Source organism: Armigeres subalbatus, chromosome 3, assembly GCF_024139115.2.
Source record: "Armigeres subalbatus isolate Guangzhou_Male chromosome 3, GZ_Asu_2, whole genome shotgun sequence".
In the NCBI taxonomy this organism is placed as follows: Eukaryota; Metazoa; Arthropoda; class Insecta; order Diptera; family Culicidae; genus Armigeres; species Armigeres subalbatus.
Window position 1 is genome coordinate 221,021,355 of NC_085141.1, and position 20,000 is coordinate 221,041,354.

General features: G+C 38.8%; 1 protein-coding gene across 5 annotated transcripts in view; it reads right to left on the minus strand.

Annotated features, from left to right (window-relative positions):
• The window catches only part of LOC134220092 (ras GTPase-activating protein raskol), a 654,763-nt gene that overhangs the window by 233,374 nt on the left and 401,389 nt on the right, over positions 1-20,000 (minus strand). Inside the window, exon 3 of one of the 5 annotated variants that reach the window (XM_062699065.1) lies at positions 11,914-11,976. The exons of the other annotated variants lie outside the window; for them this stretch is intronic. Within the exon in view, the coding sequence (XP_062555049.1) occupies positions 11,914-11,976 (63 nt within the window). The remainder of the gene's footprint in view (positions 1-11,913; positions 11,977-20,000) is intronic. 5 annotated transcript variants of the gene reach the window in all.

The window sequence follows — 20,000 nt, forward strand, 5'->3', positions numbered from 1 at the left end:
ATCCCTAGATGTCTGGCCCAAACAGTCAGATTATCCAGGGTACTTTGCAATGGTCCTTGCAAGACAGCTGCACATGGACCTCTTAGAGAGACCACGGCATCATCTGCAAGTTGTCTGAGCGTGCATTGTCCTTCCAAACAATTGTCAATATCTTTAACATAGAAATTATAAAGCAAGGGACTTAAACATGATCCTTGGGGAAGGCCCATGTAGCTATTTCTGGAAGTTGTCAGAGTGCCGAGTGTGAAGTTCATTTGTTTTTCTGACAACAAATTGTACAAGAAATTATTCAAAATAACGGGTAATCCATTACTGTGCAGATTGTCTGACAGTACTTCTATGGAAACTGAATCAAAAGCGCCCTTAATATCCAAGAATACTGAAGCCAATTGCTCCTTGTGCGCAAAGGCCAGTTGTATATCTGAAGAAAGCAACGCTAGACAATCGTTTGTTCCTTTCCCTTTTCGAAATCCAAACTGAGTATTTGAAAGCAATGCATTTTCTTCGACCCAATGGTCGACTCTTGAAAGGATCATTTTCTCCAATAATTTTCTCATGCATGATAGCATGGCAATCGGTCGGTATGAATTGTGATTAGACGCTGGTTTCCCAGGCTTTTGAATAGCTATTACTTTGACCTGTCGCCATTCAGGTAGCACAATGTTGTACTCCATGAAGCAGTTGTACAGGTCAAGTAATCGTCTTTTTGCGATATCTGGGAGGTTTTTAAGAAGATTGAATTTGATGTTATCGCATCCCGGAGCAGAGTTATTCGATGAAAGAAGAGACATAGAAAGTTCCAGCATTGTGAATGGTCCACCCAAAGAACCGGGATCAGTGACTGAATCTCGAAATAGCGGTTCTGCTGGTACGGAATCTGGGCAGACCTTTTTTGCGAAGTTGAATATCCATCGATTGGAGTATTCTTCACTCTCATTGGTGGAAATGCGGTTCCGCATGTTGCGAGCCGTTTTCCAAAGTGTTGTCATTGAGGTTTCTCGTGATAGTCCTCGACAAAACGTCGCCAGTAGCTACGTTTTTTGCCTTGAGAAGATTTTTGAGTTTTCTTTCGAGCCTCAAATACTCTTCAAAAGCTCTGACCTTCCGTGTTTACGGAAGGCCTTGAAGGCATCAGATTTCTCAGAATACAACTTAGTACATTCATCATCCCATCCAGGAGTGGCTGGTCTTCTGATGACAGATGTACTTGGAACGCGTCGTTTCTGAGCTTCTAGTGCGCTTTTTTGAATCAACTCAATAAGGAATCGATATTCATCCAAAGGTGGAAGAGTATCAGTTGAGTCAATACCAATTTTTACCGTCGATGCAAATTTTTGCCAGTCAATGTTCTTCGTGAGATTGAAAGGAACATTAACTGGCTCAGATTGTTGATAGCCACTCTTAATTGTGGTGACTATCGGCATATGGTCACTACCATGGGGATCTTGAATTACCTTCCACGTGCAATCTATTGATAGTGAATTTGAACATAAAGACAGATCAATACGGCTTTGTTGACCATTTGGTCCTATTCGAGTTACTTCACCAGTGTTCAAAATATTCAAATTGAAATCGTCACACAAATCATAGAAAATAGGCGCTCTATAATCGTCATACGTTTCGCCCCATCCAATACCATGTGCGTTCATATCACCCAATATCAATACTGGAGATGATAGGAGGGAGACTGCGCTCCAAAAAGTCGACGATTAATAGAGGCATTTGGAGGAATGTACACTGAAGCTATGCAAAGATCTTTATTCTTCACATTTACTTGGCATGCGACGATTTCTAAGCCGGGAACAGTCGGAATGGGAATTCTGTAGAAGGAGTAGCATTTTTTGATCCCCAAAAGAACGCCACCCTAATGATCATCCCGATCTTGGCGAATAATATTAAAATCGTGGAAGTTGATTTCATCTTCAGAAGAAAGCCATGTTTCACAGAGTGCAAATATATCGCAATCGGAATTGCGAATCAAAAACTTGAACACGTCTAATTTATTTTTCAGACTATGACAGTTCCACTGCAGCACAGTGATTGTATCTTGGGTATTGGCCGTATTATCCATCGAAAGATACAATTCCTGCAAGAAGGGCCATGAAACAGTCAATTGCTTCAGATAACTTTCCACTGTTGGTATAAAAGGTCAATGATAGGCCTCAATGAATTCGGAATATTGAATAAATTCAAAAACGGTCCACAAGGTCCTTAAAGGAGATCAATCCTCGCTTGGACGGAATACTTTTACTAGAAGTGCGAATTACTTTTTTTCTTTCGTTGATTCTCCTAGCCGGATGTTTCTTCGAAACATCGGATTTTGGCAATGGCGGGAATGCCTTACTGCAACTAGGATCAAAAGTAGCAGTAGGGACAGGTTGCTTCGGGATTTTAAATGAACCCCCATTACCTTCAGATTTTGCCAAGCTTTTATGGATGATTTTTGTTCTCTTGCGGCGCGATCCCGGGGTATACGGTTGCTTCCTCTTTTCGGGCACGTGTACCTCCGCAGGATCATCCATATCGGCTGCGTCAGAGTCCAATTCATCAATGGATATGGAATCATAATAGTCACTTACACGAACGGTGGCTGAAATAGCAGTCGATGCAGTGGCTGTGGCGGATGTGTCTTGCGACTTGACCATTTCCGCATACGACTGCTTGGAGCGCTGTACCAACGAGCGCTTCACTTTTTGGGTGCGCTTCTTGTACACCGGGCATTCCTGCAAACCATGGGGAGGATTCAAACCACAATAAGCACATTTTGTTGCCTGTTGCTGGCAGGACTCCTCCCGATGCCTTTCAGAACATTTGCCACAACGTGGTTTGTTGTCACAAAACTCGGCAGTGTGACCAAGTTGTTTGCAATTGGTACAATTAAATACCCTTGGCACAAAAAGACGCACCGGAAATAGCATGTTTTCAATATCAACATATTTTGGGAGCATCGAACCGGCGAACGTCACCCGAAGCGAACCTGACTTGGAATATACCTTCTTTCCATCTACCGTGGCTGCTGAATGCAATTCCTTGCAGTCCAGAATATCCACGGTAGACTCCATTGCATTCTTTAGGCGGCCTTTTCCCGCAAGTACATCCTTGCAAGTCAGGCTCGCTGCGTTGATCACACCTTCAATTTCGACCTCCCGCGAGGGGACGTAAACCATATATTCAACATTGTACGCCCTGTCGCCAGCAATTTCATTCGCCACCTGGTATGTAGGTGCGGTGATGCGTAGTTTGTTCCTGTTGATCTGGCTAAAATCAAGCTTCGGAAAACGACGCGTCAAATCTCGTTTAATACCGAGAAAATCTAGGCTTTTACTTTCTGCCGAAAGTAAACAACCCAAGGCCCAGGCGAAGCCGCATGGTACAATCGAGTGCGCCCTCCATTTTTAGCAGGCACATTGCCTTCTCCAGTCTCCTCCTCCCTTCTCACCCCGCAAGGTGGAAGGATAATTTTGCTTATACTAACTTAGAACTAATAGCAAATTAGAAAATAAAAAACTTAAAAAACTAATTCGATTAATTCTAAGCAGTCCCACTCTGTATCAAACAGAAGGGAGAACAATAAAAAGTTTTGCCACTTATCTGCCCCTGCTGCTGTAGGTAGCAGCAGTAACAATAGCCTGCTTCACTGGCGTCGCCAGAAGCAGCTACTTCACTCGCCGACAGTGATCGCCTTGGATCCGTAGGTAGGAGCGCACCACACAATAGCCTTTTCACTACCGAACACAATCCGCGATGAGACACAGCACACACGTCTGGCTCGTTCGAACTATCGGCACGGAATGAGTGTAACTTTTTTTTACGCCGATTTTGAAATCTAAGCATTTTTGTGAAAAATTCTTTTTGCACGATTTTTTAACTCATTTTGTTTTTCCGCTGGATTTGATATTTAGACGTTTTTTTAGGTAAAAAGAAATAGCTTACGCGGTTTATAAACACTTTCAAAAATAAAACAAAAATTAAATTAAAAATTTTATTACCAAAATCGAATGTTGTAACAATCGAATGGCTTTGTTTCCAAAATCGAATGTTGTCAGAATTGAAGGGGGTCTGTAGTAATAAAACGCGACGCAGAACCAAAGGAGTAGTAGCAATCCCATAACATTTTGATTTACTGCCCGGAAGAGACCATATGTTTCGTGATAGGTCGCGTACAAGATGGCTTTTTCAGTTTGAAAGAACCTTTGGGAAGTAAACGATCATTGAGAAGTAGATGTCGGCGTCGCCCATTAGCCATCAAATGTAAAGTACTCTCCTCAAACTACTATGGGTCAGCTAAGGATCTATTTATCAAATCAAACAGCAATCTTCGTTCAAAATTACCATTATTTTTCTACTTAAAATCTCCAAGTATTATATTTGCATGTATATTTTGTTTGATTCAATGCGGATTTAACTTTGAAACTTTATACCATTGTGGTAAAAATGTCGAATTGCTTGAAGAACTTGAAAACACAAATATGGGTAACTTTTCTCTAGACGGAGGATGGTTACATATTCGCTCGGTACATGAAGGCAAATCATGTTTATTTCGTTTATTTTAATCGAATCAAATATTATCTATACAATCTAATATCACTCAGTTAATGTCACGAAAATCGAAGATACCAGCAATAATTGTATGCAAAATTGCATTATGTCAGTGTTTGTTTTCAAATTATAAATGCTGAGTAGAAGTCGGTACAGTATCAGATGGGTATCATGAGAAGGATTATTTATGTGATTCTGAAAATTTTTTGGAGTATGATTAGTTTGCCAGTTTAAGCTCTTTCTTCAACAAAGTGACTAATTATTGACATTTCCCGTCAAAAAGTTTTATTCGCTCAATCGATTCATTGGCTTATTTAAGGTCAACTCTCCCAAAGAACCCATATATTTTGACGCCTCCAAGTATTTTTAAAATTTAAAACAAAAATCGAAAAAGTGCTTTTTTAGTAAGATTGACCCGATTTTGAACAGCCGGTTCACACGTGCAGCACTTTTTCGGTTTTTGTTTTCGATTTTAAAAATAGTTGGAGGCTTAAAAAAGAGTTCTTTGGGAAAGTTGACCTTAAATAAGCCAAAGAATCGACTGAGATATAACGAGATACAATTTTTGACAATTATGTGACCCATGATTGTGGGGGACTGCTCATCTTCTCGCTGAGCTATGGAAACAAATTATTTTAATCTAAAACGTTCCCAGGTAAAACTTCTTAACCAGGGGTGGCATTGCGCACCTCGACTCGAAACGAGCAAACCATGCAAACTGTCATACGAAAGAGCTGTGCAAAAGGAGATGCGCAATGAGGCCGCATGGCTCACACATTCTCTCGAGCAAAGTATACGTCACGTAAAAAATGACGATTTTGATTTGAAATTTCATCAGGCGTTTTGTAACAAACCACTAAATTTTTTGTAAGGATCGTCATGCTGGTCTGAACCACCCCCCCCCCCTAGAGTTTCATTGATCGCACCGAGGATTGTTCACGGTAAAAAAAAGTTTGGGTTTGTCCACATGACCATGTGTGTATTGCGGAGCCACTAATGAATCAAAATGTTTAATTCGCACAAATATCTATTTTCGTTTCAAAAACTATGAGAAAGATAATGCAGCAGCAATCAAAAGCATCATACCACAAAAAACGAAAGCTATCAAAAAGTTACGAGGCACTTCGTTTAGCAGCCAAAAATTTGTTAAGAAATTGACTCCGTGCGATCGATCTTGTTCATCGCCCCAAAAAAATCATTTCGTTTTCCACGCAAACCGCACCCCCATTGCATCACATTTGATTGCACCCAAATCACCAGAACAATTGGATTGCAAACATTTAGCCATTTAATGTGCCGCCTCGACTGAATTTGCCTTACAAAAAAACTGGGTGATGATGGATCGTCGTTGAAAGCTGTTTGATCGCGTCGCGCATCATACAGTCGGCGCTCCCGTAATGACCGGTGGCCGCACGAATGAAGTCATCCACAAAGTCGGGCAATTTGTTCGATTGCCCCTAAATTGAATGATTTTTTTTTTCGTGGAATCAACGCCGCGTGGCCGCGAGCCGTCTCCAAATGACGCCGTTGATTGTTGGATTTCATAAAGCCGTTATTTCTTCTCTCTCCGACTCGAGGGACCCGCGACCATCAGCGGCGACGGCGCTAATTCAATCAATCTCAATTGCTGTTGACGGTGCGGCTGCGTCGGCGGTGGGTGCGGTGTTTGGTCGGAGGCCGTGAAATATGCGCTACTACTTTTTCATGTGGATGCGAAGATATGAAAGAAGGCACTACACTGGGGGAAAAGCTGCACTTCGTGCTCTGGATTGAATAAACGAAACAATTAGAATGTATGAGACGGCGGCGGCTTGGGGCACTAATTATGAACGTGTACATCCTCGAGACGATCCGCGCGCGGTGTAGGTTTTGCTGCATTCTGTCTTTTCTTGTCTGCTCAATAAAGTGAACTCAATATGCCTGGTAATCGACCAAGTGCATCTCGGCGTAAATGGCTCGTTTACTGTACATATATTTCAAGTACCGACCGAGCAGTGGATATACTGAAAAGAGTCTCTACAGCTAACGGGTAGGTGGAATTTGTTACGAAGTGTATTTGCATCAAATCCGTCGAAAGGAAATGGGAATAACTCCAAGTGGGAGGTTTTGGCCTTTGATGATCTAAAGAAGAACCAAAATATGAAAACAAGATCTGATCTGCTTCAAGAGAATATGGGGAAGGCGTTGAATAAGATCAGTCAAAGTAACATTCGAACTAACTTATGAATTCTAACTTGGCGATTGAGTTTTGGTCCAAATTTTATTTATTTTTAAATAAAATTTTCCACCCGAACGACATCTATGGATTGCTGCTGAATAGGGTAAATCCGGGTGAGATGCCGCGTTGGTATAATTGGCGCACTTTAGAGAGCTGGTAGAACAGAATTGATTTTTATGGTGAGAGTGTGTCTTTTGTACCATTGCAAGATTTTTTTTGTCTTCATTTACGTATTTTATAAAAAAAATAATTATACGCAGCTTCACTGTATTATTATTCAGCATAGTTCACCAGCTAAGAACCAAATTTTGGTGAGTGTGAGTCACACGACGTTTAGCATATTATACATCGTATGGAAAAGAGTAGATTAGTGTCGATTTTACGTGAAGCGTATACGAACCTACGTATTGCTTACAAAATAATCGCGTTCAGACCGCATCGTGCTTTCGTGCTGTGCGGTTCTTTCTCTCTTTGCGGAAGGAAGTTTTTAATACTACCCGAAGCTATTTTAATTTCAACGGTGCTTCTTAGCGCTATTTGTACCCACTGATCCCGTTACGATCTTTGCAAGGACCCGTGCCTTCGTTTTACGCTGGACCCGTTTGCGGAAGTAAAATTCCGACAAGCGGTGGTAATCCTGCAGGGACACCGTTCTGGGAAAAAACCTCTTAGAAAGTCACGTCTCCACGCTCAGCAATGAGTATTAACAAAAACAAGAGGAAGGGGGAGTCTCTGAATTCTCCACTTCCTTCAAAGAAACAAGGTTTCAAGACCGTCCTGCCCAAGCGCGGAAAAAATAGAAGGAAGCTGGAGACTTCAGATATTCCTTCTAAATCTAATGTTGACATTGTTTCTTCTCCTATCGAACTGAGCAATCAGTTCGATTTGATTAATGATGAAATTGAGCAAATCGAATCTACCTTTAGCCCAGGTGATTCGATTCATGCGAAGAAACAAAGGATTCCGCCAATTGTGGTATCTGTTGCCGAGTTTTCTGGCTTTCGGAATGAAATCTTGAGTCAGGTTTCAAGGATCAAGGTTTCATTTCAGATTGCTAGGAAGGGTGACTGCCGCGTTTTGCCGGGATCCTTTGACGATCGCAAACGTCTTCTTCAATATTTAACTGAGAAGCGCCATAAATTCTTCACATACGACGACAAAACTGAGCGATTGTTCAAAGTCGTCTTGAAAGGTCTCCCCAGTGATGACAAATCACTGGATGAGATTAAAATTATAATTTCTCAATTACTTGGATTTTCACCAGTCCAAGTAATTAAGATGAAAAAGAAATCCCATTCTGGTACTTCCCAGAGGGGCATTTCTCAAGAATTTTATTTAGTTCATTTTAACAAAAGTGAACTAAATAATATGAAAAGTTTGGAAAAGGCCTGTATTATGTCTCATGTCCGTGTTACATGGGAACATTTCCGCAGGCCTGGGGGAAATTTCCAAAACCCTACCCAGTGCCGTAAGTGCCAAAAGTGGGGTCATGGAACCAAACATTGTCACATGGATGCTTAATGCATGATTGGTGGTGGAACCTCTCACGCCAAGGACGCATGTCCTGTGAGAGAAGATTCCAATAAATTTAAGTGCGCAAACTGTGGGGGCAATCATAAATCCAATTTCTGGGAATGCCCTTCACGCAAAAACGTTTTGAATTCCCGTGCAAAATTGATGACGGAAATTCCAATCGGATCCCAGATTCGACGGGTAGAAATTTTCAAACGCTCAAATTTCGAAACCGGTTACCGGTCGAGCAATTCATACCCACCACAATTCACAAACAAATTTTGCCGCTCGTCAACGGGTAGCAAGCACTTCAGTAAATTCCAATTTTTCCAATGTACCTACGTATGCAAACATCGCTGCTGGTAGACCAAATTTCTCTTCTCAAAATGAGGTTTATACCCATGTCCCAACGGAAAATAACGGTCATGTTGCCGATTCAGGTAGCATGACTGCTTCCGATTTTGATTTTTTAACTGAACAATTGTATCACATGATTGATGCAATGTTCAAAGCAAATACCATTCCTGAAGCTGTTCAGGTTGGTATAAAGTACACACAAAAAATTGTTATCGGACTCCGTTTCAATGGATCCAAATAATTGTGTGAAAGTTCTAAATTGGAATGCCCGCTCTCTAAAGGGTAAGGAAGATGAATTATTCAACTTCCTTTCAGTTCATAATGTGCATATTGCCATTATAACTGAAACGTATTTAAAACCAGGACTCTCCATTAAAAGAGATCCAAACTATTTTATCTACAGAAATGATCGTCTTGACAGCGCCTGTGGTGGGGTCGCCATTGTCATTAATAGACGTATCAAACATAAATTATTTTCTTCGTTTGAAACCAAAGTTTTTGAAACCTTGGTTGACCTCTGTTGAAACAAATTTTGGACAATTTTCCTTCATTGCAGCCTACTTGCCTTTTCAATGCAATGGGCAGCAAAAGAATTTGTTGAAAGCTGATCTTCAAATTCTGACTCGCAACAAATCAAAATTCTTCGTAATTGGTGACTTCAATGCCAAACACCGTTCATGGAATAATGCTCAAAGCAATTCCAATGGTAAAATTTTATTTGAAGATTGTTATGCGGGATATTATTCTATTCAATATCTCAATGGACCAACTTGTTTTTCTTCCAGTCGAAATCCTTCTACAATTGATTTAGTTTTAACGGATTCAAGTCAGCTGTGGCCAATTGGTAACTCATGCTGACTTTGACTCTGATCACCTGTCTGTGACGTTTGACATCTCTCAAGAGACCATTTTTAATTTAATCAGCTATATTTTTAATTATCATAGAGCTGATTGGGATTCTCTCAAAACGTATATCGATAGGAATTTTGATGTTGATATTCCTCTCGATACCAAAAGTGATATTGATAATGCTCTCGTATCTTTGACAAATTTAATTGTCGAAGCCAGAGGCATTGCAATTCCGAAATGTGAAGTTAAATTCAACTCCATTATTATTGACGACGATCTTCAGCTACTGATCCGTCTTAAAAATGTAAGAAGAAGGCAATACCAAAGAACTCGCGATCCCGCGTTGAAAGTTATTTGGCGTGATTTGCAAAATGAAATTAAAAAACGTTTCGCTATTCTGAGAAATACCAACTTTGAGAATAATGTCTCGAAGTTGGATCCCAGTTCGAAACCCTTTTGGAAATTAACAAAAATTCTTAAAAAAGCCAATTCCAGCGCTTAAAGAGGGAAATAAAATTTTATTAACAAATGGCGAAAAGGCTCAAAAACTTGCTCAGCAGTTCGAGAGTGCCCATAATTTTAGTCTAGGTCTCACTAGTCCAATTGAGGATCAGGTTACACGGAGCTTCGAAGACATTCTCAATCAAGAGAATGCTTTTGACCCTTCCTTGGGAACCAATTTGGATGAAGTGAGATCTATTACTAGAAAATTTTAAAATATGAAAGCCCCGAGTGATGATGGTATTTTCTACATACTTATCAAAAAACTTCCTGAGAGCTCTTTATCCTTTTTGGTTAATTTATTTAACAAATGTTTTCAATTGGCATACTTTCCAGATAAATGGAAAAACGCCAAAGTTGTTCCAATTTTGAAGCCGGACAAAAATCCAGCTGAGGCTTCTAGTTATCGCCCAATCAGTTTGCTCTCTTCAATAAGCAAACTGTTTGAAAAGATTATTTTAAATAGAATGATGGTTCATATTAATGACAATTCTATTTTTGCTGATGAGCAATTTGGTTTTCGCCATGGGCATTCAACCACTCATCAGTTATTAAGAGTTACGAACTTAATTCGGCTCAACAAATCTGAAGGGTATTCGACTGGAGTTGCTCTTCTTGATATAGAGAAAGCATTTGACAGTGTTTGGCATGAAGGTTTGATTGTAAAATTGATGAATTTTAATTTTCCTCTGTACATCATTAAACTGATCCAAAATTATTTATCAGATCGTTTCACTGCAGGTAAACTATCAGAATTCCAAATCTGATAGATTACCTGTAAGAGCTGGTGTTCCCCAAGGCAGCATACTGGGGCCCATTTTGTATAACATTTTTACTTCTGACTTACCTGATTTACCACCAGGGTGTCAAAAATCTTTGTTCGCAGATGACACAGGTCTCTCAGCCAAAGGGCGAAGCCTTCGTGTCATTTGTAGTAGATTGAAAAAAGTTTGGATATTTTCTCCACTTACTTGCAAAATGGAAAATTTCCCTGAATGCTTCCAAAACTCAGCTTATAATTTTCCCACATAAGCCGAGAGCTTCTTATTTGAAACCTTCTAGCAGACATATTGTCACTATGAATGGGATTCCAATTAATAGGTCTAGCGAAGCCAAATATTTAGAACTTCTGCTGGATCAAAAATTAACTTTAAAAATCACATTGAAGGCCTTCAAGCCAAATGTAACAAATATATTAAGTGTCTATATCCACTTATAAACAGAAAATCAAAACTTTGTCTTAAGAACAAACTTTTGATTTACAAACAAATTTTTAGACCTGCCATGTTGTATGCTGTGCCAATATGGACTAGTTGCTGCAATACCAGAAAGAAGGCACTCCAGAGGATTCAAAATAAAATTTTGAAAATGATTCTGAAGTTGCCTCCGTGGTATAGTTCCAATGAACTTATAGAATTTCTAATATTGAGACATTGCAACAAATGTCCAACAAAATAATTTCCAATTTTAGACAAAAATCGTTGCAATCTTCTATTGCAACGATTAACTCCTTGTACCCTTAGTATAAAATAGGTTAAGTTTAGTTTAAGTTGAAAACATTGTAATTCCTACATGGTTCAATTCAACCAGAGGAAAAATTCTAACTGCCAGAGGCAATTGAAATGTATTAATAATAACTAAAAACGTAACATAGCAAATAAGGATGATAGTGTTAAGAAAACACGGAACACCTAGTCTAAGAGATGAATGCATGTATTAGATAATTAGCAAATAAAATTAGTTAAAAAAAAAAAAAAAAATCGCGTGAATCACAAAACCGGGTAAAAAACGATTTCAACTAGAATCGATTTTTCGCAGATTTTACATCTTCCTTGACCATTTCAAAAACCACGTAAAAGCTAGAAAGAAAACCGCGTGAATTTCAAAACCATATAACATTAAGGTATATAACATTAGTTAGAAAATGTTTTTATCACCTCCTTCGCCGCAGAATGTGTTATCGATATGAAAGCGTGGAAGCGTTCTGGACTTGAACTCACCTGAAATCAAAAGAAAAAGAGAAAAAAAATCATTAGTAAAAAAAAATCAAACATCAAAAGCTGTATATGACTGGATTCTTTATAATAAGTGTTTGACATAATCCCAGGTTTCCACAAATCCTTTTTTTTGTACATTTAGAACCCCTCGAAAGCTGATGCCCCGGCTTTGGGTGTACGATTGCCAATCCGTAGATGGCGAGTTCGACTCTCGGTCCGGCCTTGGGACGCTTCTGGATAATAACTGTTGATATATAAGTTGATGAATGTTGATGAATAAGTTGAAAACAGGCCTAGTAACAGTTGGAATGTAGAGCCATTGAATAAGAAGAAGGATAGGAATAAAAGCTATTTTTTCGTTTACCACACTTGCTTTCTTGGACGTGAATAGGTTTGAATACCAGGGCGACTTTTTTTAAGCATATTTAATGCATTTTCAAGATTTGTACATAAACAACAAAGAATCATTTATATTTAGAGAATTCAAGAGAATAATATTTAAAAATACATTGTCCCAATATCAAAAACTTGTCCGAGTACACCCAATGCACAGTGGGGAAAATGCGACCCAAAAAGGTACCTATTTATTGCGGCTACTTGCTGCGCCGGAAAAATACCATTCCTAAAGAAAAATCAACGATAAATCGAATGGTGCTATTTTCATTCGCCGGAAATTATGGGAACTGGCCGTTTTGCCCCATTTACCTCTAAAAATCTTTTTTCTCCTATGACTGCTACAATTAAAAATCGATTGCGGCTAACTATTTCTATGTTTTCTGATGCGTATCTATATAATAAAAATGAAATGGTCTGTGTTCGTATCCGCAAAACTCGAAAACGGCTGGATGGATTTTCTTCATTCCTTCAGCAGTTACGTTCGTTATTGTTTCCGACGGGTTTATATAATATTTCCTCATGTGAAAATCATTAGTAAAGTTGTTTAAATCGTGAATAACTAAAATTAAGATTCGTATGGAAATTTCCCATGGGCAGTTCACAGCGCGCATTTCCGCCTACTATGCAGGACAACGTCTGCCGGGTCGACTAGTTAAGTATAAAATACTAGTGGTAACTATTCCGACCTTATACCATGACTGAAAGTGGCCGTTTTGCCCCATTTACCCCTGGAATCATATTTTGCTATGATAGCTACAATTTAAAATCATATTCGGCTGACTATTTCTTTGTTTTTTATGCTAGTTTAGTAGAAAATACAAATGGTATAAATTTCGGCCATGAAAAATGACTGGAAATGGCTATTTTGCCCCATTTACCCACGAAAATCGATTTTTCTCTGACAGCTACAATTTAAAATAGATTTCGTCTAACTGTTTCTATGTTTTCTGATGCTAATTTAATAGAAAAATAGTGTAAACTATTCCGTCCTTATACCATGACTGGAAGTGACCGTTTTGCCCCATTTTCCCCTTGGAATCGTTTTTTTCTATGACAGCTACCATTGAAAATCAAATGCGGAATATGTTTTTTTATGCTAGTATAGCAGAAAATACGAATGGTTTAAATTCCGGCCTTGGAAAATGACTGAAAATGGCCATTTTGCCCCATTTACCTTCGACTTTTTTTTCTGGAAGTTACAATTTAAAATTGATTGTGGCTAATTATTTCTATGATTTCTGATGCTAATTTGAAATAAAATACAATTGTTATATATTTCGTCCTTGAATAATGACTGGAAGTGGCCGAGTAGAATCTATTCCGACCTTATATCACGACTGGAAGTGGCCGTTTTGCCCCATATACCCCCTGAAATCATATTTTTCTATGAGAACTACAATTTGAAATCGATTTAAGCTAACAATTTTTGTGTTTTCTGATGCTAATTTAGTAGAAAATACAAATGGTATAAATTCCGGCCTTGGATCATGATTGGAAGTGGCCATTTTGCCCCACTAACCTTTGAAAAAAATGTATGACTGTTACAATTTCAGATCGATTGTGGCTAATTATTTCGACGTTTTCTGATGCTAATTTGAAAGAAATCATGACTGGAAGAGGCCGTTTTGCCCCAATTACTTCTTAAAATCTATTGCGGCTAGCTAATTCTATGTTTTCTGATGCTAAAAGTAACCTCACACCTCAGGAAGATTTTCCGCTCTTCTCAATAATTAAAATGGAAATATGTAGTAAGGCGCAATCGATTTCAAATAGTAGCTGTGCTAGAAAAAATGATTTTTAGAGACAAATGCGGCAAAACGGCCACTTGCTGTCTTGATCCAAGGCTGGAATATGTAACAACCATATTTTCTTACAAATTAGCATTAGAAAACATAGATATACCAAGCCGCAATTGATTTTAAATCCTGGCGGTCATACAAAAAATGATTTTTTTTAAATGAGGCATTCTAGGAGAGATCGACTATGATGCTGATATTTGAGGTTATGGCTTTCAGTCTTCTTATGCTCAAAAATGGGTTTTACGTTTTTATCCGACGTTTCGGTTACATATATTGTACCTTTATCAAGGAGTCTGTGGACAATGGTGGATTATGTTGTATTGATGTTGTATGTTGTGTATGTTCAGGATTACTTACTAACTAAGTCCCGTTTTATTGTTACATTGTCTTAGCATAGAACGTTTTGTCACAACTTTATGTTAACTGCAATAAACGAGAAACACTGATTGTAACAGGCGCACTCACTGTGTAGGTGGTCTTCATATATTTACTTACATCGCCCCCTCTATTTTTCGGTAGGGGCTGCGTAATTGAATTTATCCGGGCACCAGGAACTATCGTGTAGTACGTTTTTAGCGCCACTTCTATTCTGTTTGTATCACGGGGATGACGAGCTACGCCATCTTTGTCACATCTTTTCTGAATCACCAATACGAGTGCACTTCGAATGCAACATCAATAATTGCGAGGGTGAAAATGATATAAAACGAACAAAGGCATAGACAGTACCTTAGCAAGGAATGTAATTGTCGCTGAAAAATGCAGAAAACAAGCGACAAAAGAGAATAGCGATAACTCTTTGTCCCCATCTGCAGAGGATAAAGACATTGTTGCGTTCCATTTTATTTGCAACAAACATGGAGAGGTAATTATTGTGAACTTTTCAAACTGCGATAACTTGTTTATTTTAGAAGTAAAACGCAAATCATGTCAACAGATGGTTAAGTTTATGTCTAATCTATGATAACTGATACTAATTTAACCAAAAACATCATCGGAAACCGACTACTTCTCAAAATGCGTTGCAGGCGATAATTGTCCTATTCTGTTGCAGTTTGGGACAAACGCTTATTGCGAGTTGAGTTTGTCCCAACATTTACAAGAGAGGATAATGTCGTTGTCATTGGCAATGTTGTTATTTTACATTCCTTGTACCTTAGGCAACTAGCATTCTAAATAATTGAGCAAATAAGTTGAACATTCTTAAGTTTGAAGCATGGAATCAAGTGTAAAATTGTTTTAATTGGTAATTCGTTAAATTTTTCTCTATTTTCTCATGATTGTATCATGTTGCATTATTCAGTGGTATGGGCGTTTCGCATTATATTCTCTTGTAAAAACGTAAACATTCAAAATTCACGCACATACTATTGCAAAATAAATCAGTATTGGGGTAATTTGACACTGGGGGATAAATTTATCACCCAAAAAAGAACGAACAGGCAAACCTGTCAAAATCCATAGTAAAAAAATTGGATGTCGCTCCTCTGGTTTGTATCGAACTGTGTTGTGATGGCGTTTCTGTCTGTCTGTTTGCTCTATTACACTGATTGTTTTTGAATGTGTGAAGTATGCCGGCATGCGTACTGCTGAGGTTGTCTGTGTCTGTGCGCTTGTTGACTGTGTTCTGTGTGTTTATAATATGACATGTTTCTAGAATGTGTAGGTTTTGTTTCTTAAGACTAGAGTCTAGAACGTGTGTGCGATCGAATGCGAAAGCATGATGGTTCTCGATGGAATGATCGAGTAACGCTGTTCGTTCTCGCATTGCTGCTACATCCTGATCTTCTGCTGATTTCCCTTGATCCCACATAGTTTGTAATCGGTTGGAACAGGAGCGGTGGCCGGCAATTCTTGTTTTCAGCTTGTTTGACGTCATCCCCACGTAACAGGCTGAACAGTTCTCGCATGGGATCCTGTATATGACGTTTGATCGGTCGTTCTGGTCTATCTTGTCCTTCACCGGGGGTAGCATGTTTCCGACGGTCTTCTCATTTTTCGCACTAATGGTGACGTTTGGGTAATCTGTTTTCAAGCATTTTTGTATTTTGCTTGATAACTGCCCCTGGCATATTGGCCATTTTTCGTCACGATTTAAGGCTGGAATATATATCGTTTGTAGTTCCTATTGAATTTGCATTAAGAATCATAGAAATAATTAGCCAAAATCGATTTTAAGTCTAAGTGATCATATGATAAATTGACTTTTAGAGGTAAATGGGGCAAAACAGCCATTGCTAGTGACAGTCCAATGCCGGATTATATACAATTTAGACCATTCGTATTTTCTACTAAATACGCATCAGAAAACACAGAAATCGTTTGTCGAAATTGATTTTAAATTGAAGCTGTCATAGAAAAACTACGATTTTCGTGGGTGAATGGGGCAAATAGGCCACTTCCAATTATGATCCAAGGCCGGAATTTATACCATTCGTATTTTCTACTAAATTAGCAGGAAAGCAGGAAATAGTCAGCCGCAATTCATTTTAAATTGTAGCTTTCATAGAAAATATGATTTTAGGGGTAACTGGGGCAAAACGACCACTTCCAGTCATGGTTTAAAGTCGGAATAGATACCACTCGTATTTTCGACTTAATTAGCATCAGAAAACATAGAAATAGTTAGCCACAATCGACTTTAAATTGTAGCTGTCATATAAAAAATATGATTTTTAGGAGTAAATGGGGCAAAACGGCCAGTTCCCATAATTTCCGGCGCATGAAAGAAGCGCCATTCGATTTGTCGTGGATTTCCCTTTGAGAAAGGTATTTTTCCGGCGCATCAAGTAGCCGCAATAAATAGGTTCCTTTTTGGGTCGCATTTTCCCCACTGTGAATGGTATGGAATACAACTATTGGTCTTTGGACAAACGTAGAAATAAGTTCTCCAATATGTCCTATAGTTCAGAACATTCTGTTTATTGGATCAATCAAATGATAATGATTTTTCCTTGAACCGATAATACCTACACTATACACTATGGATACACTACTTTTCAAAGCAATATCAGACTTTCGACGTTGTCCGAAACTTCAGATCATTAGTTGAAGGAGATCAGCCATGTCTTGAATATTTTAATGTTGTATATGTTGTTAGAGTGGGGCGTCATGGTCATTTTTTCAAATCAATGGTTTTTCGAAGCCATTCTGGGTCCTGAACAACTGTACAGAATTTGGGACCAATTGGTTGCTTCCTCGCTTTCCGCATCGCGTTTGAAGTTTGTATGGAAATTAGTATGGGAGAACGTATATTTTTGCATTTCTACTACTAGAGGTTTCAGTTCATCGTAAACCAAGTGGCACAATGCGTTAAAGTATAACCCAAAGGATTCCGAAAAACTTTGCTGAAGAAGGCACGTTGCTGGAACACCCATGAAAAAAGTTATTACGCTTCGAACATTGAGTGTTCAAACCATATGCAAGAAATAATTTATTCTGCCAGCACTGCCGTACTACGTAGACCATTAATTTAACTGAGTGTTATTTCAAAATAATTGATCTTATAAGGCTGTAGAGCTTATGGGAGCTATTCGGAATTATTTCACAAATAAAAAAATCCGACAAGAAGGAAGATGGGTTTTGCCCTTCGATAACCATAGGTTGTCCGGTAGTGCTGGCAGAAACATTGATTTCTTGCATATGGTTTGAACAATCTATTTTCGAAACGTAATAACATTTGTTGTAGACCTTCCAGCTACGTACCTTCTTTGGCAAAGTCTTTCGGCATCTTCCAGACTATATGCTAACGTATTGAGTCACGTGATTGATGATAAATTGAAGCCGCTAAGATCAAAAATGTAAAAAAGTGCGTTTTCCCATACTAATCTCCATGTAAATTAAAAACGCGATGCGGCATGCGAGGTTGCAATCAATCGAGCCCATATTTTGCACAGTTTATTGGGGTCCCAAAACGATTCAGAAAAATCTTGATCTCACTTGATCGAACGAAGTTTGCGTTTTTCCATACAACTGCGACCCACTCTAATATGTTGTATATCTTAGTAGATTCGATAAAGTGAAAAAAATTCATTCGTTTATTTTCCAAATTAATTAAAACCTTCGAGGTTCTATAAAACTTAACGGAGTTCAGGTAATTGGTATGTATGTGTATTTGCGCAGAAAAATCACTCATTTGTAATATCACAATTCAATGGGGAATCCTGTCGCATTGTTTTACATTGAAAATTGCCCAGATCGGACTGTGGGCTCAAAGGTTATGGTAAAGTTAATACTTATTTTAAAACCTTACGAAAATCAACACAAGTTGTGTTCGATCTGAACTTTTTACAATGAGAGTAAACGAATTGAAAAAATAAAACTTATCCACCTAGCAGTGATATTTTAGACATCTTCACCATCACTAAGTGTCAATTAGGGTTTTTCGAGCTAGTACCCATTTCATTGTTTCTTCCGTTCCTTGATTTCTTCTCACAGAGGCTAAGTTCGGCTGTTGTGTATGTGTGGTGTGTCCTATGTGACATAAGAATGTCAAGAAGCAATGAGGCCCCACTACGACTAGTTATGAATTTAGAAAAATAAAGCATCTGCATCTATAATTAACCGTAGTGGGACGCCATCGCTTCTTGATAATCGTATGCATTGACCTCCACTTTAGGAGATATTTTTGTATCTTATCAAAAAAATAACCTTGTTGATAGACTCAAACGTTTTCTATTGATAACGTATGTATTGCAAAAACCATCCATTTAAACATCCCATTCAGAAACACGGAAGTGAAATGATTGAAATAACTCAAGCCGGGTACTAAGTACTTAAGTCTGAATGGCACTTAAGTTCGAGTCTAGTGCGGTGTTAATAATAGTATTCGCCACACTTATAGATAAACGCTAAAATAAAGCAATCCAGCCAGTGATGTTCAGTTGAGACTCATTCTGATTCAATTATTCAAAAGCAGGATGGCGTGGTTCAAAATCCATTTGATGGTTGTAGGTTGTAATGAAAATCTGTGATGGAACGTACACACAAGCAGTTTGACCAACATTGACTCTGCCCCCAAGAAAACGCTTCGGTTGCTGCTTTGTTTGAACGTGTGTGAAGTTGTTCGAACAACCATTTGACAGTTGGCGGCTCGGTTGGAAAAAATTAAAACGGTTTGATTTTGGTTTGAGTTGTCGGGGGTGGAGTCAAGGTTCGCCGAACATGTTTGAGCATTTGTAGTGAAGTTGCACAAACCCCCATACAATTTTTTGATGGTTGGTGCTCAAGTTGGCGCTACGGTCGTTCGTGTGTGATATTGTTGGTCGAATAAATTGATTGTTCGTGCCGCTGTTGGTAAAACTTGATGGATGTTTGAATAAACGAGAGGTGGAGTCAATGTTGGTCAAACTGCTTGACCTTGTGTACGTTCCAAAATGCTCAAACATGTTAGGCGAACCTTGGCTCCGCCCCCGACAACTCAAACCAAAATCAAACCGTTTTAAATTTTTCCAACCGAGCCGCCAACTGTCAAATGGTTGTTCGAACAACTTCACACACGTTCAAACAAAGCAGCAACCAAAGCGTTTTCTTGGGGGCGGAGTCAATGTTCGTCAAACTGCTTGACTGGTGTGTACGTTGCATGAGAACCTAAAAACAAGACAGCAGGGTTTGCAGAAATTGCTCTCAATAGATAACGAACAACGATAAAAGAGAGGCAAAAACTGTTCCGAATCATAACAAGCCATGATAACAAATTTATCGAACTTGTATGCAAGTGCGAAAAAACAGAATCGGATAGGCAGCCCCACAGAAAAATAGTGATGGTTGTTTTGTTTTCGCGCATTTCGTGTTGGTTACTGCACAGCTGCGTAGAACAAGTTGAAATGCGTC